Source organism: Lentinula edodes (genome assembly GCF_021015755.1).
Source record: "Lentinula edodes strain Le(Bin) 0899 ss11 chromosome Unknown C8R40scaffold_34, whole genome shotgun sequence".
Lineage (NCBI taxonomy): Eukaryota > Fungi > Basidiomycota > Agaricomycetes > Agaricales > Omphalotaceae > Lentinula > Lentinula edodes.
This window is the reverse complement of record NW_025764340.1, coordinates 147,229-173,116: the sequence shown is the minus strand read 5'-3', so window position 1 is coordinate 173,116 and position 25,888 is coordinate 147,229. Positions and strand designations below refer to the sequence as shown.

Below are 25,888 nucleotides of genomic sequence, written 5' to 3'. Positions count from 1 at the left end.
ATATTGAAATGAAATGTTTTGTTTTTTGGCGATCTCTCCCTTGAGAGCTTAATCTTTCCTACCATACATTTCTTATAATGGCTGCTAATGCTAAACGCTCCACTGGCACAACAAGTCGAAAACAAATCTCGAAAAATTCCCCTATGAAACGCCTCGCTGACCTCCGGCAGGAAACAAAAATCAATACTACAACTAACATACGAGCAGTGAATACTGTAAAGAAGTATGCGGAGGTCGTAAAGCGGGGCCGTACATGGCTAGAGGAGTTCTTGAATGAAGAGGAGAAGGCAAAAGGCTGTTGTGAAGATGGCAAAGAAGACGAGGATCGTGAGGAAGATAACAATGACGAGAATGTGGAAATTGCGGACAACAGTAAAGCTAATCCAAAAATGGCTACTGATCTTCGAGGCTGTCTTGATGGAAAACCGAACCAGAATACCCCAGAAGCCATCGCCTTATTTATGTCGTGGAAATGTTACAATGAAGGCAGGAAGGCTGCAACAGCAAATCAGATTCATGCCGCATTCAAATATCATTATACTCATTTGTATGTCAAAAGTGATTATCTATCTCTGGGGGCGTCTCACTTTGATATTTAATAGAAATGGTGACAAGTATCGTGGTGCATGGCGATATAACGAAGCTCTTCAGGAGTGGGTCGGAAACCCCTGTGATTCTGCCCAAGTCGGAGACCTACACGAAGGGTGTAAACGCAAAGATGGTGAAGCTGAGCGACGTCATTCCACACCTGCCAGTATTATCATCATGCAACGGCTTTATGCGTTCTCGATTTCTACTTGTCCCGATAACTATCTGGTCGTTGATGCGCAATCACTTGCCTTCAAGACTCGTCACTTACGATTTCGTGCCTATTCATCTCTGGGATTCACTATATGGACAAGGTTTGATGCCTTTGGTATATATGTTTCATACATCCTAACGATTCTGAGTTAGAAACAGTGAAACATCTGGTCTTCAAGCAAAACATATTGACCGTAATCCACTTCCACGACCTGGTGCAACTCCAAGTGATCCTCCATTCATTCAAGTCAATTTAAGGGATCGTAAAAATTGGCAGAAAAAGCAAGCAAAGAATGAGACTCAGCTGAATGGTATACTCAGGTACAATGTTTGAAGCAAAGTTCCGGTTTACTGAAATCCCAATGATAGGACATCGCTACAATTTATACCCTCAGAAGATTCGGGCAATATGTGCCTATACTCATGTCTCAGTATGGATGGACTTTAGCGAGAAGCACATTCTCAGGAGAAAGTACGAACCCGAGGATTACATTTTTCCAAACATCAACGCAAATGGTATCACTGTTCAGAATCAACCAGTAACACCTGAAGCTGTTCAGAAAATGATTGATGAGTTCACGTCATCTGCCGGTGTGCCAGGTGCATTCACGACTCACTGCTTTAGGCGTGGAGGTGCACAGTATCGCTTCATGTTTGCACCAATAGGTGAGCGCTGGACCCTTGCTCGAATACGATGGTGGGGCGGCTGGGCACCGAATGAGAAGGTGAGCTTGCAATTCAAATTATCTTATCATAGTTGACAAGTAATGGCTACGTTGCAGTGTGATACCTTGATACGGTATCTATTGGATGAGTTGAATACATATGAAGAGGATCACAGCGACGCTCTTGCCCCAATTGACCGAAGAGCTTCCGAGTCTCATGCTGGCGAGGCCGCTGAGATGAGTCCTGTATCTGCCGCTGAATGTCGAAGCCTTTTCCAAACTCAGTCCTTGTTTATCGAGAACACCATCAAAAAGGAAGTAATCGCAGCACTGACAACTCCTCCATCATATAATCAAACCAATCATGTGTATGAATCTCATTTTCTTGTTATTGGTATATATATCTAACAAGCGGATATAGATATCTGCCCTATGCTACACCTGGACAAACGCAGGGCTACAGATTGCCAGTATCGCCTGTATATCAATCTATCAACAGCACCAATATTCCTCCGAAATTTCCACACTCTTCTTTTCTGCCTATTCGTAACACACAAATCCCTTCGAGTCTGATCTACTCTTCCGCTTCATTTGTCCCAGTTGTGGGAGATCACCAAACAACATATATACAGGCTGCATCATCGTCTACAACACAATCCTCATTCTTACCTGATCTCACCCATGTACCGACTATCCCGAATATACGACCTGGTCCTGATGGATGGAAACAGGTTGTCCGTGACTGGGATCATGCAGACCCCAGTCGTAACCACCACTATGCACTTAGAAATTGGAAGCCGGAATGGGCCAAGGAAATGAAGCTTGCATCCATTTATAACAAGCGCAAGCTTATTGCAACTGAATTCATCGAAGAGTACGTCCATCTGTCATATTCAAGTTTCACGCAATAAGATTCAATAAAAACAAAAATTCAGGTTTGAGCGTGATGAAGAGAGATTCAAGCTTGCATATCCCTCATACAAGAAGGGAATCGAACAGTTGTTACATGAGATTCGTAAGTCTCGTCAAGATCGAGGCCTCATCAAACAGCGTAGAGGCAAGCATTTGCGAAACCTTGATTAAACATACTCATTAGACTCTTAATATATACTGTAGTTTCTATATTCTTTGTTTATACATATACTAATATAGAAGATGAATGTTTTGGACTAGAGTTGAGAGAAAAACAAGACACCCGAAACATCCTCCCTCGCTTCTCAATACCTTGCCCTCTCATTGTCTGTCCTTCCTCCCTGCATTCAAATCTACTCCCACATACCTCGCCTCGCCTCCTTGTTGTTGGTCCTTCCTCCCTACATTCAATCTATTCTGCCTCCTTGCCGCCTCCTCGTTGGTGCCTGTCCTTCCTTCCTCCCTTCATTCAATCCTATTCCCTCACCTCTCTTGCTTTATTCCTAGCCTATTCTTCTTCGCCTGTTGTCGTTCCCTGTATCATGGCGACAGAGAAGAAAAAACAGATAGAAAACGACGATGGGGAAAAAACCGCAAGCGGACAGCTGGCAGTCATGTGTCGAAATCCGTCCCGGGATCCGAACCGCCCCGTAATGAGACCGTGGGGACGAACCGGTAACGTTACCCTGCTCACCCGATCAACTCCGATCAGTGATTTCCACCCATTTTGGATCCGTACCGCGGCCCCGCCCGGCAGGATCAATTTCGCGTGGACCGTGGGCAGAACACGTTAAATTCTCCGGAATAAATTTACTTAAACTATCTTAGTATCTACAGTCATTCCCATGTCCTTTATACATCTGATGTCCTTTATACAGTAGCCCCGGAATGATGAACAGTGTCCCTTTTTGCCTTCGGAGTTGTGATATATCTTTGGAAAAATGCTTGATACATGATATCCGATACTTTGTCAGATGAAATTCCCTAAAGTTTGAGTTATGCTCGCTGTATAATGCCAAAATACACCAAAGTTGAATTTTATACAGCAAAATGCTGAACTAATAGATGACTTATGACTAGAAAAAAACTCCATGGGCAAGGTATGACAGTAAGGAGTACACTAGAACATGCAGATGGAACTACAGATGAATGTCATGTCCAGAAATTCTCGAAAACAGGTTTTGGATGCAAGGACGGAGCTGACCATGTCACATCACGCTTCCTAAAATGGGGCGCATGATCAGACAACTGCATTCAATTACATTGATTATCAATCACCCAGTATGTAAATCACTGTCAATGTGACCACTGTATAAAGGAGCCTGTATGGACTGATAACGAGTTTTTACACTGATAAGCTTGATCGCATGCATTCCTATCCTGCCTCTGCAAATTCTTAGAGCACATATGGTTCAGTATGATTTATACCTACTTTCTATCAAATCAGATTTGAAAACAATGCTTTGCTTGCCCATTCCGAGGTGCAACTAGATTTGACTGTATAAAGGAGGTGGGAATGACTGTATGGAGTAACAGGGAGTAACCGAATGAGACGAGAAAAAGTAATCGTGACAGAGGGTGACAGTCCCGTGATATCCCGTGCCGGTCACATTTAAATGAATGTATTCCAACAGAATGTGACTGAGTACCATATATGGAGAAACTCCTTCCAAGTAAGCAAAGCGAAATAGCATGACGCGACCTACATAAGGACGAGTCTTCCGTAAACTACAGCCTTGTAATTTGGATGATACGAAATTGTGACACTGGGACAGGAGATTGATGAATTACACTCGAATTACACGCCGAAACTTTATAGGGTAACCGGGAAGTGCTTCGTCGAAGATGGAATTGTTTTGAAAGGGGTACCAGCATCTTTCAGTATCCCGGACTGCAGTGGTTCTGGAATCCGAGCATCTATCGAATGAAAGAGTCGTTGGGTAATGATAGATTTTCCTTGAAAATTTTCAAGTTCCAGACAATCCGAGTGAGCGAAAGGTGAAGATTGTTAAAGAGTACGTTTTCATAGAAACAAACTGAGATTTTCGAAGTTGTGGGAGAAGGGAAATATTCTAATATGGAAATGTCAAAGCGCATCACTTGAATGACGTAGTTGGGGAAAAGCTCAATGACTTTCAGTTAAAAACTCCAAACTTTGCTCCTCCCACAAGCATTTGAGATTGTTTTGGAGATCAACCAAGTTCTCATACTCACATAGCTATAGCATAATTCAAGAATCTTGTCAAGATTCTAAATTCAACGCGTCGTATGCGCTTCAACTATTTGTCTGCACTCTAACCACTCTAACATCCTTATCGCTTCACGTCGTCTAGCGACTCACTATTCAATACAGCCTCTAGGCAACTCATCAAGTTCTGTTGGAGACCATGACATCTACCCTTCCACCCCTCGTCCAAGCCGTGGCTGGCGCTGTAGGCAGCGCATCAGCCAATACTCTGACATACCCTTTGGATCTAGTCACAACAAGAGTGCAACTATCTTCTCCCGCGGACAAGGGCCTTAACGCTAACGTGCAGCGATCAGGCAAGGGGAAGCAGAAGGAACGGGAGCAGGAGAATGCGCTTGACTTGAAATCTCCGCACGTATTCACGAAACAACTCGAAACCTCCACTCGATTCCAAGCAGTACGAATCCTACGCTCCATTATCCAATCAGATGGTGTCAGGGCGCTTTACGATGGTTTAATGACTGATACAGCGAGTACGCTCATTTCTAAGTAGGAAACACGGCTCTCAAGAGATGGTTCCAGCTCTAATTCTTCCACTGCTTAGTTTCTTTTATTTTTATATTTATTCATTCCTTCGTAAACTCCTCATCCGGCGTATCGCTGGATCTCAATCGAGCAGTACATCCCCATTGAAGGGGTCATCATCTACGAAACCTCTTCCTTCGATTAAATTAGCCGTATGGCAAGATCTTGCGTTGGGATTCATGTCCGGCGTTGCTTCGCGAGCAGTGTCGATGCCGCTGTCTATAATTACTCTGCGACTACAAACAGGCCGACATGAGGACTCGTATGAGTCTGGTATGGTCAACCAAGAGCCTGAAGCAAGAGGGAATGCAGTAATTCAGACTGTGAAAAAGATTTACGAGGAGCAAGGATTCAGCGGATTCTGGCGCGGTATGTTACTGTCTCGCTTTCGTGGATTGCCGCTCCTGCTAATCTTAGTCCGTCGTGACAGGCTTCAATACATCGATCCTGCTCTCGCTAAATCCATCAATAACACTGGCGTTCTTTCAGCTCCTCCGGCGATTGCTAGCATTGATTCGTCGACGACACTCGAATTCTCAACCAGTTGTGATAATGGATCCTACTCCGGGTGAAGCTTTCTTCGGCGGGGCAATCTCAAATTCAATTGGTAGGTTGAACGTACGCTTTGTTATAAAGATCGTCCAATCTCAAAGATCCCCGGTTATCATGATCTTTGTTTCTTTAGCTGTAACGCTGCTGTACCCTCTCATTCTCTCCAAAACACGCCTCCAGGCCTCGCGTAGTAGGTCAACTAATTCATTTGGATCCGAGTCTCAGTCAACGTCGAGGCCGAAGACGCTGGGTGCTGTTATGCTTGATGCGTACTATGGGCGATATCATCATGGTACGAGTAGTATTAGAAGCACCAGTGACAAGCAGGTTCGCCGGGCTAGTGGCATCAACGGCTTATATCAAGGTCTCGAAATGCAGATACTAAAGGGGTTCTTAAATCAAGGTGTAACATTTCTTGTGAAAGGGCGGTGAGCATTCAATATATAATTTGTTCTGGGTCCTTGCCACACTTTTTGGTTCTTCGGAACTTTGAAGTACATTTCGTCAATCCCACTGTTACTGGCCTCATCCTCTCATTTTTTATGATACTCATTTGATCTGTATTTCATTCCATCTAGGATCGAACAACTTCTTATCGAAGCATACATGAGGCATAAACGTCTGGGAGCTTCGAACCTATCAACAATACCGAATTTACCACTACCCACTATCTCTATGCCTTTCTCTAATGATCCTCATCGTTCCCTCGAAGCGTGGAATATTGTTGAACATGTTGGAAGGAGGTATCTCTGAATATGTATAATGCATATATACATATGTTAGTACTGTCATAAAGTACGCAGCCCCTATCATTTTCCTTTTCTCACCGTCTCGACGCCTTTACTTGTACGATACATCATCCCATCACTGTCAAACCCCCATCGATTACTGATCCACCTGACCCATCTTCTCTTTCTACTGGCTTCCGCCACCTTCCTTGTTCCTAAACTGTACAGTATTACATCGTTGTTTCTCGCAGACCGGATTATGTATATATAGCCAACCCTCCACAGCCTGATCCCTTATCTTGACCTCTCTGTCATTATCTGGGACCAGGTATGTGCTTACTTATTATTACCTATGACTACGATACTCAATATATCTCTGTCATTATCTGGGACCAGTTTGCCTCCGCTCCGCTTAGTTGCTCCGCCTCGCTGACCTGCTTAGTCGCTCCGCCTCACCGTCTTGCTTAGTCACTCCGCCTCTGCCGCTTCGTGACATTAGGTCAAGATCCATTACTGCACTGACAGCCTACCGATAAGGTTGTCCTTGCAGGATCTATAGACACCACGTCTTCCCCAGTTCCACCCGATTCTGAAACACCTGTTGCCAGTATAGACTGCTCCGCACTCCCGCACGCACTTGACCCCAGAGACCAAGCTCACGCCCATAACAACGACGATACTTGGCGCGATTGCCAGTCTCAACCCTGCCCCAACGCCCTTTCGAACTCAATCCGAGAGCCACTCACTGTGAGCAATATAACTTTCCTGCCGATTCCTCAGCCCCGATTGCCTACTCCCATCATGTCGACTCCTGTCCCACCTGCTCCAAATACCTCTGCGGAGGATCTCATGGCTCAGCTCATCAGACAAGTAGCCAACCTTGCTACAGCTATGGAGGAACGCTCATCCTCTAAGTCAAGCATGAACAAACCCGAGGTCTTCAAGGGTAAAGATGGCGCTGAAGCCCGTCGCTTCATGGCTCAGTTCCAGAATTGGGCGTCAGAACAACCTGATCTCGCCAAAAGCCAAGTCAAACTCATCAAGTCTGCCTTGGGCTTCTTCACAGAAAGTGCCGGAGATTGGGCAACCCCCCATCTGCTACATTTCAATGCGGAAAATCCCCCTTTCGGAGGAAATTGGGAGGCGTTTCTGAAGGAATTTAGCCAACGGTTTGAACCAATGGACCCAGGTATGGAAGCCCGTAGCGAGATCAAGAATCTCAGGCAAAGTAAAGGACAGACAGTTGCGGAATTCGCTCAGAAGTTCAAGGACATCGGAGATCGGACTGAAATGTCTGATATTGACTTGCGGGAACGCTTCTTCACTGCATTACTCCCAGAGATCCGACAACACCTTATCACCGTAAACATTGCCCAAGGAATTGCTCCGACTCTGAAGGAGGCAATCAAACGGGCCATATCGGTGGATGTCTACCTGCACGATCCCACCATGACCGGCCGGAATTCTGGATATTCCCCCACACATACCGCTCACACTACTCCTGCTGATCCCCACGCTATGGACATTGATGCAACCCACACCAGTAATGGGAATACTAGGGAGGCATTCCTAGCTCGCATGCGAGGACGATGCTTCGGCTGCGGTGCCCAAGGTCATGTCAAGCAAAACTGCCCACACCGAGAAACCACCTGCCGTTACTGTGGACGCCGAGGACATCTGGAAGCAGTCTGCCAAGACAAATTCATGGGACTCGGACGAGACCGAGGCCGACGCCAGCAACCTCGACGCCAACAGATATCCGCTACGGTACCCGCGCCATTCTCCCTGTTCCCAAATGAATCCGTCCAGATCGCGTCCTCGACCCCAACATCTGCTCCTGCACCCGTAGCTGCTACTCCGAGCCCCCCTAACCAGGACTTTTCCAATCAGATTGGTCAAATAAGGGAATTACTTGATCGTGCTAATGCTATGTCCTCCTCGTCCTCTGGCTTTCAACAGGGTTTTTAAAGAGGGTACCCGCTTCGGCTGCACCGAGAGTACCCCGTAATCAGTTTGTTATGTTCGCTACTTCCTCGTATGACTCGCACCCATCATGTACAATATCGTCGATCCGGGAATTAAACTCTACTTCCCCACATTTCCGAATTCATGCGAGACTAAGAGGAAGGAATCACAGTATAACAACTGCAGCCATGGTAGACTGTGGAGCTACCGCCCTGTTTTTAAACCAAGACTTTGTCACCCGGAACCATGTAAGATGTGCACCCCTCCATAAACCGATCGACGTCTTTAATATCGATGGAACACCTAACCGAGCTGGACGGATAACCCATTTTGCACGTCTAGCACTCACAGTGGATAATCAAGAGCGATGGATGGACTTTCTGATCACCAACCTAGGAGGTGAAGACATCATCCTTGGACTTCCCTGGCTACGGAAGGTAAATCCGGAGATTGATTGGGAGAAAGGACGACTTTCAGTAAAGCCTCCTCGAGTAACGATAGAAGAAGTCCCAGACGAGGAGATCTTGTACTCTCATCTAGCCGCCACTCACACAGAAACCCCGATCCTCGAACTCCCAGAACTGGAACCTCCCGCAGAAAACCCCCACATTGAGGTGCCACTAGAAGCGACCCTTGAACAGAGTGAATCAGTAGCGGTGGAAGAACCACCAATACACCGAATTCGAGCCAATCATAAAACTCGCCGGGCATGGGTAAAAGCAGGAATTCTAGAGGAACAGACGGAGGAAGTCTGGTGCGCCGCAGGATTCACTTACTCCCAGCAGCTAGCAGAGGAAGCCAACCGAGACAAACCCATTAAAACCTTCGAAGAAATGGTCCCTGAGCAGTATCGTGATTTCAAGAAGGTTTTCTCAGAATCCGCCTCCGAACGATTACCTGCCCACCAACCTTGGGACCATGCGATTGATCTCGTACCTGGAGCACCGGCAACCATGCGTACCAAGATTTATCCCATGTCCCTAAACGAGCAGGAGGAGTTGGATCGTTTCCTAGAAGAAAACCTACGGAAAGGCTATATCGTACCCTCAAAATCACCAATCTCATCACCGGTCTTCTTCGTAAAGAAGAAGGATGGGAAACTCCGTTTTGTACAAGACTACCGGAAACTGAACGAGTACACTGTGAAGAACCGATACCCTCTCCCATTAGTTGCTGACATCATTAGCCGACTTCAGGGAGCAAGATACTTCACGAAGTTTGATGTCCGCTGGGGTTACAATAACATACGGATTAAGAAGGGGCATGAATGGAAAGGCGCGTTCGCAACAACCCGAGGCTTGTTCGAGCCTAAGGTCATGTTCTTTGGTCTCACAAATTCCCCTGCCACGTTCCAAGCACTTATGAATGCTATATTTGCTGATCTCATTGCAGCCGGCAAGGTGGCAGTCTACCTAGATGACATCCTTATCTTCAGTAACGATCTCGAGGAACACCGACGAATGGTACGGGAAGTATTAACCCGGTTAGAAAAGCACGACCTCTACCTACGACCAGAAAAATGCGAATTTGAACAACAACAGATTGAATACCTCGGACTCATCATCTCAGAAGGGGAGGTGAGAATGGATCCGGTAAAAGTAGCGGCTGTTCGCGACTGGCCAGTCCCTACTAATCTTCGGGAACTACGAGGGTTCTTGGGATTTGCAAACTTCTACCGACGCTTCATCCGGAATTTTGCCAAAATAGCACGACCTCTGAATGACCTGACGAAGAAAGACACCAGCTTTACCTGGACTGACACTCAACAGAAAGCATTTGACACCCTTCGAGAAGCCTTCATCTCCGCACCGATCCTTGCTCTATGGACACCAGACAGGCCTACTCGAATCGAGGTAGACGCATCAGGCTTTGCCACGGGAGGCGCCCTTATGCAGAAGCAAGACGACGGCCAATGGCATCCAGTAGCCTTCAGATCGGCATCCATGCAGCCAGCGGAACGGAACTACGAAATCTACGATCGAGAGATGCTTGCTATCATTGAAGCACTGAAGGATTGGAGGAACTTTCTAGAAGGACTCCCTCAACCATTCGACATCATTACGGACCATTCGAACCTCGAATTCTGGCGCACTGCACAAGACCTCACCCGCCGACAAGCCCGATGGGCCCTCTATCTGTCACGGTTTGACTTTCATATGATCCACCGCCCTGGCAGAGTAAACACCCAAGCTGATGCTCTCTCTCGCATGGCAGTTCATCATGTATCGGACAGCGATGATAACCGGCAACAGACAGTCCTTAAACCCGGCCACTTCGTAAAAATTGCAGCTTCGATCCTACAGAACCCCTTAGAGGATCGTATCCGGAAAGCCTCAGAACGGGAAGCACAGGTATTGGAGGGTCTCAAAACAGTCAAAGAGCACGGACTACAGCGCTTGGCCAATGGGATAGCCGAATGGGAAGAGGACAATGGGTTGGTCTACTACCGAGGTCGGGTATACGTACCAGCAAACGACGACCTACGCACTGAGGTACTCCGTCAATGCCATGACCATCCAACTGCAGGACACCCCGGACTACACGGGACACTCGACTTGGTCAGCACCCATTTCTGGTGGCCCACGCTGCGCTCTTTCGTGGAAAAATACGTTGAGGGATGCGAGGTTTGTGCCCGTAAGAAGATCCAACGACACCCACGGGCCGTAACACAACCATTAGATGTACCATCTGGTCTATGGGAAGAGGTAGGGGTTGACCTGATAACGCAGCTACCTAACTCCCAAGGCTACGATGCCGTCTTGGTCTGCACAGACCTGTATGGAAAACAAATTCACGCTATTCCTTGCACCAGCTCCATCACAGCCGAAGGCGTTGCCGATATCTACTACCGAGAGATCTTCCGTCTCCACGGTCTTCCTCTTCACTTTAAATCCGACCGCGGACCCCAGTTTGCAGCTAAACTCATGCGATCCCTTCTCGCTAGGCTAGGAATTAAATCAGATCTAACCTCCGGATACCGTCCTCAGTCCAATGGCCAAACCGAACGAGCAAATCAGGAAGTAGAGAAATACATCCGCCTCTATGTGGGACGACGACAAGACGACTGGGCAGAGCACCTTCCCATGGCGGAGTTTGTGATTAACTCACGAACTCATTCTGCTCTAGGCATGTCCCCGTTCGAGCTAACCTATGGCTATCTTCCCTTGTTCAATATCCCAGTGGGCCAACGCAGCGGTATTCCAGCTGTGGATGACCGTATACGGATTCTCCGAGAAGCGCGACAAGATGCTGGGGCTGCCTTACACCTAGGAAAGAAACAACAGAAGGAAGGATACGAACGCGGGAAGCGGAAAGCTCATCAATTTAAAGTTGGAGACCTAGTCTGGCTCAGTGCAGAGGACATTAATCTTCAGCTTTCCAGTGAAAAGTTAGGAGATCGACAGCTTGGCCCTTATCGCATTCTGGATAAAATTGGCCCTTTAGACTACCGCCTTGACCTCCCCCTATCCCTAGATCGCCTCCATCCCGTCTTCCATGTTGACAAACTATACCCCTGGAAAGGTAACTCCATTAACGGTGAAATACTAACACCACCAGAGCCGGTATACTTAGAGGATGAAGATGAACCGGAATACGAAGTAGAGGAGATTTTAGACAGCCGGGTTCGATGGAAGAAGTTGGAATATTTGGTTAAGTGGAAAGGTTACGACGCAGGGCACAACTCCTGGGAACCCGCAGCCAACCTCAGTCGAGCACCAAAAATTGTTCGGGCCTTTCATAAAAAACACCCAACAGCGGCAAAGCCTTGACCATCGAGGACAATGGTCATAAGGAGGGGGGTAATGTCATAAAGTACGCAGCCCCTATCATTTTCCTTTTCTCACCGTCTCGACGCCTTTACTTGTACGATACATCATCCCATCACTGTCAAACCCCCATCGATTACTGATCCATCGATTACTGATCCACCTGACCCATCTTCTCTTTCTACTGGCTTCCGCCACCTTCCTTGTTCCTAAACTGTACAGTATTACATCGTTGTTTCTCGCAGACCGGATTATGTATATATAGCCAACCCTCCACAGCCTGATCCCTTATCTTGACCTCTCTGTCATTATCTGGGACCAGGTATGTGCTTACTTATTATTACCTATGACTACGATACTCAATATATCTCTGTCATTATCTGGGACCAGTTTGCCTCCGCTCCGCTTAGTTGCTCCGCCTCGCTGACCTGCTTAGTCGCTCCGCCTCACCGTCTTGCTTAGTCACTCCGCCTCTGCCGCTTCGTGACAAGTACTGCGTTGTAGTTCTTGTAGTCTATGTATGCATACTGACTGAAAATTAAATGCGGAATGATTCTAAACGATTCCCCTATTTTTCTTCTGGCAAGGAAGGAAACTTACTCGAGGCAGAACTTCTTAGATACTGGCCTCGATTTACACCTAGAAGAAGTCGCGAAGACTGTACTACAACGTATTATGTACCTTGACATGTATTTCACCCCCTCCGCTCTCGCTGCAGTCTAGTCTACCTTCCCTTGTCGGATGAGCATTCGCTGCAGTGGGGGTGGTTGGGTCCGGCTGTTCCTATCTATCTATCTCGATGCTTTCCGCAGTGCGCAATTGATTTATAGATTTGTGTTGGTAAAAAGAAAAACAACACTGCTCCTGACCAGGATTGAACTGGTGACCCTTGCATAAAATGCTTGGGGAAAATAGACACCCATATAAGTACAATGCTCTAACCAGCTGAGCTACAGGAGCTGTATGAAGATTGTGAGTACAGAAAAGCACAACCGGAAAGGAACGGATTCTCGGAACCGGCCCGAATTATTCACTCAGTCGTTCTATGTCGTTCTATGTCGTCACCGTCTTCTTCATTAACAACCAGCTTGAGCTAGCTCTTCAGCGTTGTTCTCTGTGCTTTATAGTTTTTGATTGACCTTGATAACAAACTTTGTGGTGTTGAGATACTCTTGGTCTGGACTGGACCTGCATGTTGTGACAGGTGAGCGCTGTTATTTATTTGGATTCACGATATGCATGCTTATGCATGTGTAACATAAATTCTGGAACTTGTGTCCTTTCTACCACAGTGATCATGTATCTTACTGACAAGATTCGTCCTGCATTTGCCCGGACAACGGGCTTCCTCACAATCCCTGTCACCATTCTTCTAGTCCTTGTTTACCTCGCAGTCGCGCTTTCAACACTCATCACTGATCAATTACCCTCAGTTCCTTCCGCATCTACTTTGCATTCGCACTACGGAGGTTTGAATGTCACAGAAGCCTACAGGGACCTGCAAATTATCGCTGCACGACCACATCCATATCACTCGCACGCTAACGACATAGTACGCGAATACCTTCTGCAACGACTCCGCAACGTTCGGCTCCAATCCGGTTCACGCGACAACTTTATCATTGATGATGACGTGATTACGAATGGTAGCTGGTCCAGCAGCTTTGGTGTTTCCGGCTCTGGGAACTATTTCGAAGGAAACAATATCCTTGTAAAAATACGTGGGACCGCAGAAACCGAGTCTTCAAATCTTCCTCATCCTCCTCTTCCAGCTGTCCTTTTCTCTGCACACTACGACTGTGTATCAACAGCCTCAGGAGCGGTTGACGATGGAATCGGCGTCGTCACATTGCTCCAGCTTATACAATATTTTGCTACACATCCTCCTCGACGGGATGTCCTCTTTAACATCAACAATGGTGAAGAAGATGGCTTGAACGGCGCTCATATTCTTCTTGAACATCCCTGGATCAAGAACACGTCTCATATCGAATACACCAACCTTTTCGGATCCACGTTCCTCAACCTCGAGGGGGCAGGTAGCGGTGGGCGCCCTTTGATGTTCCGTGGTACTGATCATGGGTCTGTTAAGAGCTGGAGAAACGTGGAGACCCCTCATGCGAATATCATATCTGCCGAAGCGTTCAATCTAGGTCTTATTCGCAGCTCAACCGATTATACCGTTTACAATAGTCGGTTTGCCGCACCCGACCCACTGGACGCTGCAAAGTTTGCCCCTTTGAGAGGCTTGGACTTTGCCTTTTACCGGGGTCGATCAAAGTATCATACAAAGTACGACGCGCTTCCTTATATAGAAGGCGGTGAGAAGGCGTTGTGGGCCATGCTACAACCGGCATCTGCAGGTGGGATTGCTCTTGCCAACGATAACAATGTATCACTAGACGTTAATGAGAAGGCAGTGTATTTCGAGTGTACGTCTTCTGTCGATCTTTGGGACACCTTCGTTATTCTGAAATCTAATATTAGTGTTCAATTCCGTTCTCATCCTTCTACGACTCGCCGATCTTCTTACAATCAATATCACCGCACTCATCGTCGGTCCAATTGTTCTTATCCTACTTGCTATATCCGAATCTGCGCTAGCTCGCTCCCGTGCAGCCAAAAGACAGCGAGCGACCTTCTCTCCGAGTGTAGTGCATCCAGCGGAACTTGAAACAGAGTCGGCAGCCTCACAGATGCTTTCTCCAGGTGGTACCGTCGTGGAAGACACACCTTCTGAAAATGAAGAAGACGAGCCACACGAAAGTGAGACCGGATGGACTAAAGCCAAACGTCGATTCAATACGTCCTCTCGTGTTTTGTGGAAGCACGGACGGTACTGGGTTGCTTTGATCATTGCTATTGGAGCGCAAATCGCGTTGGTCGTTGGTTTTGTTAATCTTAATCCCTTCGTAAGTTTTGAACAAGGATGTCTGGAATAGCGACTGATCTATTGCACAGATCGTGCATGGATACCCTTCCATTCCTATACTATCTTCATTCGCCCTGTCAATCCTAGTCCTAGCCCTCGTCTTGTCGCCTCCTCTCATTAATGATCACGCTCGAATTCAGGTTCTCTCTCAGGCTCCTATCACGACTAATGTTCCTGCGTGGGAATCTTTCCGCACGCTTGTTGTCCACAGCTACATCTTGTCTTGGCTCTTAGTTGTGTTGTCCACTATCAGTATCACACAGTTCGGACTAGGCGGTATATTGTATATGGCTAGTGCCTGTAATGGCCTCACATGGCTCGCTGCGGTGATTTGTGGTATCGCAGGTTGTTTTGGTGTGGCAGAAACCGCAGAGCTACGGCTCGTTCACGTCTTCAGGGATGATACCGATGTCGCTGAGCAAGAGCAAGAAGAAACAGAAGTCAATGAGCGCACTCCTCTGGTTGGCCGGAAACATCTCCGCGTCATCAAGAACAAATCTAAATCGGGTGTCGACCCGGTCGAAAACCCTCGACCATATGTTCTGTGGATTCTTGTCCTCCTCATCTATGTTCCATTCCCTCTGATACTTATATCCCATATTGCCATTTTCCTCATCACTTCAGTGAGTCAAACGATGATTGATGGAAGTCCTGCCGTCACAGTCTACGCCGTGATATCTCTCATTTCACTTATTGCTTCTCTTCCTGCCATTCCGTTCATCGGCGCTCGGAGAGTGCATCGGTATCTGTTTTGGATATTGGGTCTCGTATGGGTCGTCTGCATAGCATTGGCGTGGATCCCCTGGTCCGGTCCTTGGGCTGGAAGTGTTGAAGGCTTCAAAGGCGGATTGTTCCCGTTCTCGGAGGATGCGCCGCTGAAGGTGTTCTTCCAACAAAAGGTGGATCTTTCACCCTCAGGCACCGACGTCAATCCAACAGTAAGAATTGTCACTACCCTCACAGGAGCTACACCGTTTGTGCACGATTTGATACTTCCTTTGATTCCATCCTATCTACACTCTTTGACCAACGGAAGGCTAGTTGGGTGCTCAGATAACAATGTTGACGAGAGAAAAATCGGGTTGGCAAACTGCAATTGGGAAACTTATAATTCGAATCTCCCATCGTTTGATGCGTTGAATATGGTACCTGTCGCTGCAGATACACTTGTTGTGCATGCGCAAAAGAATCACTCATCTTGGGACTGGGCGTCTACCACAAACCCTTGGTTCGAGGCTTACGGTAAATCCATGTCTTTCGATGAGACTCCCGGTGCTCGGTTTTCCATCATAGGAAATAACAGCCGAGCATGTAGGATATACTTCGATCAACCTGTTGAAAGGTTCCGTGTTCGGACTGTCGACGTGGAGAGCGATGTCGAGGTGAATAATGAAGTAGATGACGAGGCGAGCTGGGGGGTCCAGCGTGGATTTGAATCTGATCACTACAATATGTTGCGCCTTTGGACTCGGGCGTGGGGCAAGAAGTTTGTCGTGGATGTGCAGTGGTCCAACCAATTTTCTTTCGCGGGGCAGTATACTACCGAAACGAATTCGAGCCAAAAATCCTTCTTCGGAGAAACAACTACGCATACAGGACGCGTAGCATGCGAGTGGGCTGAATACGAAAGTGGAATGGTCGGCATGGGTTTGTCAACTTCGCCTGTACCATCATCATCTGGAGAACGTTTCCCGAGTGCAAAGATACCTGCATTCGAGGAGGTGTTGACCTACCTACCCAAATGGGCAGTGGCCAGCAAGTTAACAGATGGGTTGGTTGAGGTTGAGGAAAAGTTTGTGTTGTGATAAATGCTTTCTTTCTTGATTCTTTGGACTTATCTCTGCACTGTCGGATCCTGGATAACTGTATTATCTGATATCTTTTGCTAATGTATGTATCATACTCATGTTCGTCACGTACAATATGTTGTAATTTCTGCATTTTGTCAGTCTATTAGTGGCTTTGAACGACAACTGGTGAGGAAGATGTCCGTAATGCGCATGTGAAAATAAGGCAAGTTTCGGGCCGCCTTGGAAACTGACCGTGGACCGAATGCGGAACGCTTCCTCATTGGAGCCATGCTGAATATGTATGTAAGTGACGCGTTGAAACCGAACGACTTGTATGAGGGCTGTATCAAATACTGTTTGCTCTTTATCTTCCATTTCAAGGTCTCTACGGACTACTAGACTGGCTCTACTTTCTCAAACAACACTCATCTGGTGAATTTGCTGCTCATTTTTCGGCAAAATCGACCTGATCAATCATTTGGATATTTCTTTTGCCTTTACCACCGCTATAGACGCTATCGAGGTGGTCTTAACTCTTTTACAGCGATACGAAGTCGGAAGGATTGATAGCGAGAAAGAACCTTTGTCGGCGACGCGGCGAAGACTGGGAAAATACCTGGATAATTTTTTGTCTTCAAATTATTATCATCTCTCATTCGAGTGAATACATCGGTAAAGCTTTCTTCCTGTCTCCAATCTTCTCTGATACGCGAAATTCTGACTTCTATAAGTTCTATTCCTCTTATCTCCAGATATACATTTATCATGACAGATTGCGGTCGACCCGACTTCTGCGATTCTGCTTCTGCCACTTCATCCTCACTGGTCATCACGCCCGCTTCAGGCCACGATATTTTCAAGCCACCTACTCAATCTGGTTCTATTGTTCACCGATTTCAGCAACCTAAGAACGTCGACCTGTCAAATTCACCACAACAACTTCGTCTTCAGCAGCTTCCACCATATCTTCAATCTACCATGTATCAGCCTCAGAGTACAGGCAAAGGACCAATTCAGCCCCATGTCAGCAATCTTCCTAGAAGGAAACCAAGGCAGAGATCTGTAGGAACATTCCCCAAAGAATCACCCACGTTGGCGACACCAGATGCCGTTAAAGCGTTATCGTCCGCCTCAATTCGCACGAATGCGGCCAGATCTCCTTCACCCTCCCGTTCTTCCTCTTCTTCGTTATCTATCTCTCAACCTCGAGGCCCTAGAGCATATTTTGTTGACGACGAGCCATCACCCTCGGTCGCACCAATATACATTAAACCCTCTGTTTCTGCCTTCGAATTGGGCCATGTCATTCCTCAGTCTAAAGGACACATTCAACCACATATCACCAATATGCCCCGCCGGCGTCCGAGACGCCCCCATTCACTACTGTCCAGGATAGAGACTTCGGCTAAGCAACGTAAATTACGAGACAGAGAGAGATGGGAGAAAGCCAGATGCCTGCAGGAGGTGATTAAAGGATCCGAAGTATGGGTTGCATTCTGGGACTGGGAGAACGCCTCCGAGGAAAGTGACGATGAAGACCAGTCTGATGATTCACTTGCCGAAGAATTGTTACGCGCCGACCGAGTCATTCAAATTATCTCCCGAGAGCAGGAGGATCAGGGATATACAGAGGATTCGACTGCGTCGAGCGGTGGTGTTGAAGATGCGTTGAAAAACGTTCTTAAATTATTCTTGTCTCCTCAGGTAGTTCGTGTGCGAGATGATGGAGTTCCACATACATCTTTGGAACAGATGTCCCTAGCACGAGCCTTTCTATCCAATATCCATCCTCGCCGCACGGACAACTCGGCTCGAGCGACCTCTACTCTGATTTCCTCTGTTCCGCCTACACCAAGAACTGCATCTACACCATCTTTGTCGCGTAGTTCATCATCTTCGACTTCTCCATCTCCGTCATCGTACACTCTTACACCTTCATCGACTTCCTCGGAATCAAGGAGTAACAAACGTCTGCTCATCACTGTACCAAGTAAGGAGTTTGCTGTTGACGCACTTGCACTTGTCGTCATTGCATTTTCCTTGCTGGGAGATATCACATCATTGGCTACATCTGCAGATGAGACTGAGTCGTCTGTTTCACCTATTCTTGAATTCTTGAACAGCTTAAACGACTTGGAAGGACTTGATCCTCATTGGCGAGGTACATTGTCGTGCGACGGAATAGATTGGTTAGATGGGGTGCTGGGTATGATCAAGTCCAGCGGTGGCTCCAATCTAGAAGTATGAACTGCTCTTTACATCTGTTCCGTTTCTGGATGAACGTTTTTAGATGATTCTCCATCGCTGATGCTTTTTCTGTTGCCTGCTCGTTGGATATTTACACTCGCTGTACCCATGAACATTCAACTATGTATTGTTAGACCTCCTTGTTTGTACTAACATATATCTTGTCCTGTATTGACCATGTCTGGTTTTTGCCTGTGTTTTGTTCACCTTGCTTGCAACGGTCCTTTCTTACTCGATATTATAAGCGCGCGCGAAAATCTTCTCACGGTTTTAAGTGCTGGCCCTTTCACCACCTAAGCCTTCTGCTCTTCACCTTTGCTCATTCACACCTCTTCAAGTACACCAACATCTTTCAGTTCATCGGTTACCTACCTCACCTGTTCCAAAATCTATTTTGGCTCATTTACAGATTTCAGTCTTCCCTTACAACCTACCCTTTTTGTGGTTTTCTTTCCTGTTAGTGCCCTTATTATCATTCAACCTTTGATGGTTTTCTTCCCTGTTACTGCCCTTGTTATTGTACAACCTTTGAATATTGTGTTGCTCTTACAATTTTCTCCTTCAATCTGTCAATTCCATGCTTTGTAATACTTTTGCTTCCATTCACCTCACATTGTGCTTCTGCTGTCCAGTCACCTTACACTCTTCAATGTGCTTTTGTTGAGGCATTGGTAGTTTATGTTGTAGAGCAAACAATATTTGTAGTACAAATGCATTGTCTGTAAATGGTGAAGTTCACACAAATTGCCTGAGCTGTAAAATTTACAGTGTTAATGTATAGAGCACATATTATCATCATACAGTTCAACCAATAATAATGGCTAGTTTGCTTTCCTCAGCCCGGAACCACACAAGCAAGGCGTGTGTCCCCGGGGGGGACAATTTCCTTAGATATCAGCTAGATTTGTACATACACGTGGTGATTGTTCAAGGAAATTGTGCATATTATTCCTCCTTTCATTTGGATAGGATATGGATTATATTGGTAAGGTCCAATTCCCAAACAGTCTACCATGTACATGCGCTTCATACAGGGGAGGGGGGTGATCATGAATATCCATGTCCTGGTTGCAAAGCAGAAAAGAACCCTCCCATGGTACAGTGGTCAGCACATAGTCTCGCGGGCCAGAATTCACGATGAGTGAAGAAAATTTCGTTCACTCATAGTCAGCACAGTCTTCCCTGCCTCAACATGCATGTATAATAGTAGTCTGTAACTTAAACTTTATCCATGGATATCATGAGTATTGAGCTACATCCATAAAGGTATATTCGACCAACCGAGCCGTAGAAGATCGGGAGTTCACAGGAGTTCACAGAGTTCAATTTGTGCAAACTGTGTACCAGAGCAGTAGATACACAGGCTTCTTCAACCTCGCAATCACAGGAAATTACACCCACTGTAGCAATTCGAAGATAGAATTGGGCGTGCGTGCGGCTGCGCTGATAATCGAAGTCGAAAACGGGCTGCTATTATTGGTCAGCCGCACCGCTTTTCTTGATCACCTCCTCTCACGACGTGTCGCGTTTAACATACTTCACACTGACTTCACATTTTCTAACATCACCACGGGAATCAGCACCACGACGCTGAAGATTTAATGTCACATCCGCGCTTTTCATCCTTGGGAAACGGCCAAGGCTACGAACGTAAACGAACAAACTTGACCATAAATGCGGATCCTCCTCATGCTGCATCGTCCAGCGCTTCCGCTTTCTCTAGGCACCCGCAGAATTTCTCCCTACCCGCTGGATTGTCTATGGGAGGTTTCGGTCGAAGCCAGCGCTCTGCTTCGCCTCCAGCATCTGCGTATTTTCCTATGCTCTCAGCCGATCCCAATGCAAGTCTACGTCCTACAGCAGACGCAGATGCCCATTTTGGATACAGTACTACGTTCCGGAGACACCAGGTCGAAAACTCATTAGCTTCACCTCGCCACATCGCAACCGGAGCACAGAGTCTATGGTCCAAAGTACTCACAACAGTGACCGGCCAGCCGTCGGAAGAGGATCGTCTGGAAAATGGTCGTGAAACACCTGCACCTAGACGAACTGAAAGTAGTCATACAGCATCGGAAAAATTTGCACATGCATCGGTGGAAGTGCGCCTTGCTCACCTGTGTTTCTGTTATCTTGTATTGATCCTTTCACAGGACACCATAAATCACTTTCGAACTTCCTCTACAACTGGCTTGCTACTCTCTGATATTTCCCATCTTCTTACGGAATATGGCTACAACGAATTCTCCGTATCTGCGCCTGAGCCTGTGCTCATTAAATTTGCCAAAACTATCTACGAGAGTCCGCTCATTTTGCTATTATGTGGAAGCGCGACTGTCAGTGCAATCATGGGCAACATCGATGATGCAGTCAGTATCACTGTCGCGGTCTTGATTGTCTTAACTGGTGAGTTGCTCCCATGTGTCCTGATTGGGCGCTGACTTTCATATGTCTCGTAGTGGGGTTTGTACAAGAGCGTCGATCAGAGAAGAGTTTGGAGGCATTGAACAAACTCGTTCCGCATCATTGTCATGTCGTCCGGTGCGTTGGTAGACGTATTCCTCCCTCAATAATTACCTCATTCACAAAATTAGCTCGTCCCAAACTCATCACATACTCGCAAACGAACTTGTACCGGGAGACCTTGTTTCATTCAGTACCGGGGACCGAATACCTGCTGACATCCGTATAGTATCTGCTGTAGATTTGGAGATTGACGAAAGCAGTCTGACAGGCGAAACGGAAGCGCGAACTAAGGATCCCAATACCTGCAGTTTTGATAACTCATCACAGGGCTTTGGTGGAATTAACGGAGTCACTGTAGGTGAGCCCGTGGCATTAGCAGACCGGTCTTGTATCGCGTATATGGGTACTTTGGTGCGAAATGGTATGTTCTGAATCAGGTATATCACAAGCTGTTTCTTTCCTTCTTTCCACAGGTCGAGGAACGGGTGTGGTCATTGCCACAGGAACATCCACTGAATTTGGTATCATATTCTCCATGATGCAAGACGTGGAAGAAAAACGGACGCCGCTTCAATTGAGTATGGACGAGCTGGCCCAGAAGCTGTCGATACTTTCATTTGGAGTGATCGGGATGATATGTCTGATTGGTGTGCTACAAAGACGAAGCTGGTTAGATATGTTTACAATTGGTGGTATGTACCCTCGATTTTCTTTAGTAAATTTCGTTCCCGATGTCTCGCAGTATCCCTCGCTGTTGCGGCTATTCCGGAAGGTCTTCCAATTGTCACAACTGTGACATTGGCTCTCGGTGTATTGAGAATGTCGAAAAGGAAGGCAATTGTCAAGAAGTTGCATTCTGTCGAATCACTTGGTTCTGTGTCAGTAATATGCTCGGATAAGACAGGTTTGTGCTCAATCTGCTTAGTTATACGGTCCATTGAAGATGGTTATTCAGGTACTCTAACAAAGAATGAGCAAACAGTAACTGAAGCCTATGCCGTTGATGAAACCATCGTGTTGGATCCGACCTCGAGCAAATTTGTCAATGGGCCTTGGTCCCCTGCGTTGCTCAAGATACTGGATATTGGCGCTCTGTGTAACAATGCTCAAGTTACCCGAAACGATGACAATGCACCCGTGGTTGTTGGGCAATCAACGGATGTCGCGTTACTCAATATCTTGAGTGTGGTCGGTCTGACGGATAAGAGAAATGTGAGTCCTTCTATCCCTGCGTGAGATGTTCCAATTACAACTTCCTTCTTTTTCTACAAAGAATTTCAAACGGATCTCCGAACGCCCATTCAACTCTGAACAGAAATACATGGCCATTAGCGGCGTTCACCTGGATTCGACAACCGGCGCTGGTGGACGCGAAATGTGTTACTTGAAAGGATCTATCGAAGCCCTACTGGAGCGTTGCAAGTACTACTACGTCAATGAAGATTCGACCCCCCCATTGGATGTCAACATGCGGAACGCTATCTTGGGAAAAGCTCAAGCTGTGGCTTCGAGAGGCCTTCGCGTCATCACGATAGCATACGGGTACGGTTCTGTTGAGACTATAGCCCCATCCAAGGATTCATCTCGCTCAGGCTCACCCGCCATGAGTCGTTCTTCATCACCTAGTATGACTGCGTCTAATATGGTGTTCGTGGGTTTCCAAGCTATGTATGATCCTCCTCGGCCTGGCGTCAGAAACTCGATTGCAGATCTTCAGCAAGGTGGCGTCAAAGTCGTGATGATTACTGGAGACGCAGAACAGACAGCTCTGTCGATCGCTGGCAAACTAGGGCTAAATGTTGGACCAAGACATGGTCATGGCGGGAGTGTGGACCGTGTAACTCGAATGGGTGGTCATGGCCGGACTGGTTCCGTTGCAACTGCGCTCAGCCCGAGCACATATTGTTTGACTGGCAAGGCGATTGATCAGCTGAGTGAAGCGCAGTTGAGAGAGAGGATCGGGAATGTTAGTGTGTTCGCCAGGACGACACCCAGGCATAAAATGGCTATCATAAAGGCATTTCAGAGTAGGGGAGAAGTAGTTGCAATGACTGGAGACGGAGGTAAATTACCACTCTTGGGGCGCATGCGGAAGGACTGATATCCTAGGTAGTCAACGATGCGCCGGCGCTTAAAATGGCGGACATTGGAGTTTCTATGGGTAAATCTGGAACAGATGTGGCCAAGGAGGCTGCTGATGCTATTCTCGTCGATGATAATTTCAGCACAATATTATCTGCAGTGAAAGAAGGTGAGTTGACTACTTTCCGTCTTAACATAGATCAACTCATATCTCGATCTAGGGAAATCCATCTTCCATAATATTCAAAATTTTTTGGCTTTTCAACTTAGTACTGCTGCTGCCGCCCTCACACTCATCACATTGAGCACCATGTTGGGCTTCACCAATCCACTAAACGCAATGCAAATCTTATTTATAAATATTCTAATGGATGGTACGTTGAGTATAAGTCTTCAAGGGCTATTTGTGAATGTAATGCGTTATTCTCAGGACCTCCTAGTCAAAGTCTCGGTGTAGATCCTGTAGATCCCTCTATCATGAGCAAACCACCGAGAAAGAAGAACGCCCCGATTATCACAAGAAGACTATTATACCGTGTGCTGTTTTCCGCGTCAATGATCGTGCTTGGAACGTTATTTGTGTACACGTACGCACTTTCGGATGACCGGATGTCGAAACGCGAACAAACTATGGTGAGTAGTTTCCCTCGACTATATTATCTTTGCTCAACCTCAAATGAACCTCTAGACATTTACTTCCTTCGTCTTCCTCGACCTCGTTTCCGCAGTACAGAACCGAGGCATAAACTGTGGGCTCACCCAAAACAAGATGTTGATAACGACAGTCTCTATATCCGCGGTGACTCAACTGGCACTGATTTATGTTCCCTTCATGCAACGAATATTCCAGACGGATGCGTTGAGCTCGAAGGATCTGAGCGTTTTGTTGATGCTAGCAGCAATCAGTGCGACATTACATGAGCTTAGACGAGGCTGGGAGAGACGGACGACTGCTGCTGGAGGGTCGGACGACGAAAGCTGGGCTGGAGTCGTCCAGAATCGGGTCTGAGATATAGATTGGGTGAGTAGTATCAAATAGACCGCGGGCTTCGACAAATCCCATTCGCAGTGGTGAAAATGACTAGATCAGTCTGTAAAGCATAAGGTTCGCATAATTTATCACTACCTCGGAATTGAGGAGAGGACCGAGGATTATTTTATATATCCAGAGGAATTCCAAGAGAGAGAGTAGAGAGTCCATGGCCCGTGGCCTTTCTGTCAGTGGAGTTGGTGGGTAACACAAGCAACACAGCTGATAATGAGATGAGAGTTGATTGTATATAGCTTCTCCATAATTCCACAGTTCTTCTTCGGGACACTCCAGGACAGCGAGTAACATCGGGACCGAATGACCCTAGTTAGTATTGAAGCATACTAGACATCATGGATTGCCCCCTCGACGGTGACCACTGGGATTTCAGGCACAGCCGCGTTCGAACCCAATACAAATAATTATATCGTGGCACTCAGTACTGCGTAATGAACAATACTATTTCTATAATTGCTACAGAGATATTCACACCATCAACGTGCCACCACCAGAGTGGACGATCATGTATTGGTCCAGTAATGGCCAATGGTACTGTCATGCTTGTATCATTAAATCTCCGAGTCTTTATTATAATTTTTCATTTGCATCCCGCGATTACATAATAATTTCGGAAAAACAAGAAGGATCTGCGTCCTACTACCGTATCGATATCTTCATTACAAGGTTCAAATGTGGAGATTTGTTAGCCAAAGTTTTATTGACTTGATAGTACGGTCGACTCTCGACATACGAGGAAGTCTCTTCCCTATATTTCTGAAACTCATACATCTGCCCGCCGGAAGAAAAGACAATAAGGCCCTCAATTTGAGGTATTTAACTAAATATTCCTTACACTTTGAGTTTGAAGCTCTTCTCTCTGGTTTATTTATCTGCCCAAATTTTTGACAGGGGCCGAAACTGTTCAGACGCGTTTCGCGAGGTCTACTGAATTGCTCACCAGGCTGCTCAGATCATTGCTTGATCTCATTTGATCAAAGAAATTGCAGGACTCCCCATACGTCGACAGCTTTCTTGAGCTACACAAAATGTTCATCTTTCCGCTACTGTAATACAAAATCATGGTGTGTTCATGAATCAAAGTGAGTGCAAAATTTAAGACGTACCAGTTGTCCCATTTCAGGCTAACAAAGAGAGTCGAAGTAGGTTGAAGTTCAAAC

General features: G+C 46.6%; 5 protein-coding genes and 1 non-coding gene across 6 annotated transcripts; 5 read left to right on the top strand and 1 right to left on the bottom strand.

The window, feature by feature from the left end:
- Nucleotides 1-29: 29 nt before the first annotated feature.
- Nucleotides 30-2,549, top strand: C8R40DRAFT_1273810 (uncharacterized protein; the record flags this gene model as incomplete). The annotated part of the gene is made up of 8 exons (XM_046234095.1): nucleotides 30-547; nucleotides 603-902; nucleotides 961-1,112; nucleotides 1,171-1,526; nucleotides 1,584-1,756; nucleotides 1,922-1,945; nucleotides 1,966-2,340; nucleotides 2,402-2,549. The coding sequence occupies exons 1-8, from the start codon at nucleotides 78-80 to the stop codon at nucleotides 2,547-2,549; spliced, it is 1,998 nt and encodes a 665-aa protein (XP_046083045.1). The 5' UTR covers nucleotides 30-77.
- A 2,216-nt stretch (nucleotides 2,550-4,765) lies between these two features.
- C8R40DRAFT_1020641 (mitochondrial carrier domain-containing protein) lies at nucleotides 4,766-6,315 on the top strand (the record flags this gene model as incomplete). Its single annotated transcript, XM_046222998.1, has 6 exons — nucleotides 4,766-4,867; nucleotides 4,955-5,115; nucleotides 5,171-5,520; nucleotides 5,582-5,758; nucleotides 5,837-6,131; nucleotides 6,282-6,315. Coding segments are annotated over 6 exons (1,119 nt in total), but the record flags the coding sequence as incomplete, so codon positions are not given.
- A 6,707-nt stretch (nucleotides 6,316-13,022) lies between these two features.
- On the bottom strand, nucleotides 13,023-13,123 carry C8R40DRAFT_t191. The gene has a single exon. It is a non-coding gene; the product is annotated as a tRNA-Ile (tRNA).
- Nucleotides 13,124-13,188: 65 nt separating this feature from the next.
- On the top strand, nucleotides 13,189-16,932 carry C8R40DRAFT_514163 (uncharacterized protein). The gene is made up of 4 exons (XM_046235303.1): nucleotides 13,189-13,367; nucleotides 13,456-14,595; nucleotides 14,651-15,075; nucleotides 15,125-16,932. Exons 2-4 carry the CDS (start codon nucleotides 13,461-13,463, stop codon nucleotides 16,898-16,900), a joined length of 3,336 nt encoding a protein of 1,111 aa, XP_046083043.1. The 5' UTR covers nucleotides 13,189-13,367; nucleotides 13,456-13,460; the 3' UTR covers nucleotides 16,901-16,932.
- Nucleotides 16,933-17,167: 235 nt separating this feature from the next.
- C8R40DRAFT_1119170 (uncharacterized protein) lies at nucleotides 17,168-19,406 on the top strand. Its single transcript, XM_046228718.1, has 3 exons — nucleotides 17,168-17,188; nucleotides 17,267-17,557; nucleotides 17,617-19,406. Exon 3 carries the CDS (start codon nucleotides 17,651-17,653, stop codon nucleotides 19,130-19,132), a length of 1,482 nt encoding a protein of 493 aa, XP_046083042.1. The 5' UTR covers nucleotides 17,168-17,188; nucleotides 17,267-17,557; nucleotides 17,617-17,650; the 3' UTR covers nucleotides 19,133-19,406.
- A 1,546-nt stretch (nucleotides 19,407-20,952) lies between these two features.
- C8R40DRAFT_1072047 (Ca-transporting ATPase) lies at nucleotides 20,953-24,689 on the top strand (the record flags this gene model as incomplete). The annotated part of the gene is made up of 12 exons (XM_046226423.1): nucleotides 20,953-21,234; nucleotides 21,286-21,538; nucleotides 21,592-21,673; nucleotides 21,727-22,019; nucleotides 22,072-22,290; nucleotides 22,341-22,502; nucleotides 22,554-22,810; nucleotides 22,872-23,661; nucleotides 23,712-23,849; nucleotides 23,902-24,054; nucleotides 24,111-24,313; nucleotides 24,369-24,689. 12 exons carry the CDS (start codon nucleotides 20,953-20,955, stop codon nucleotides 24,687-24,689), a joined length of 3,153 nt encoding a protein of 1,050 aa, XP_046083041.1.
- Nucleotides 24,690-25,888: the final 1,199 nt, after the last annotated feature.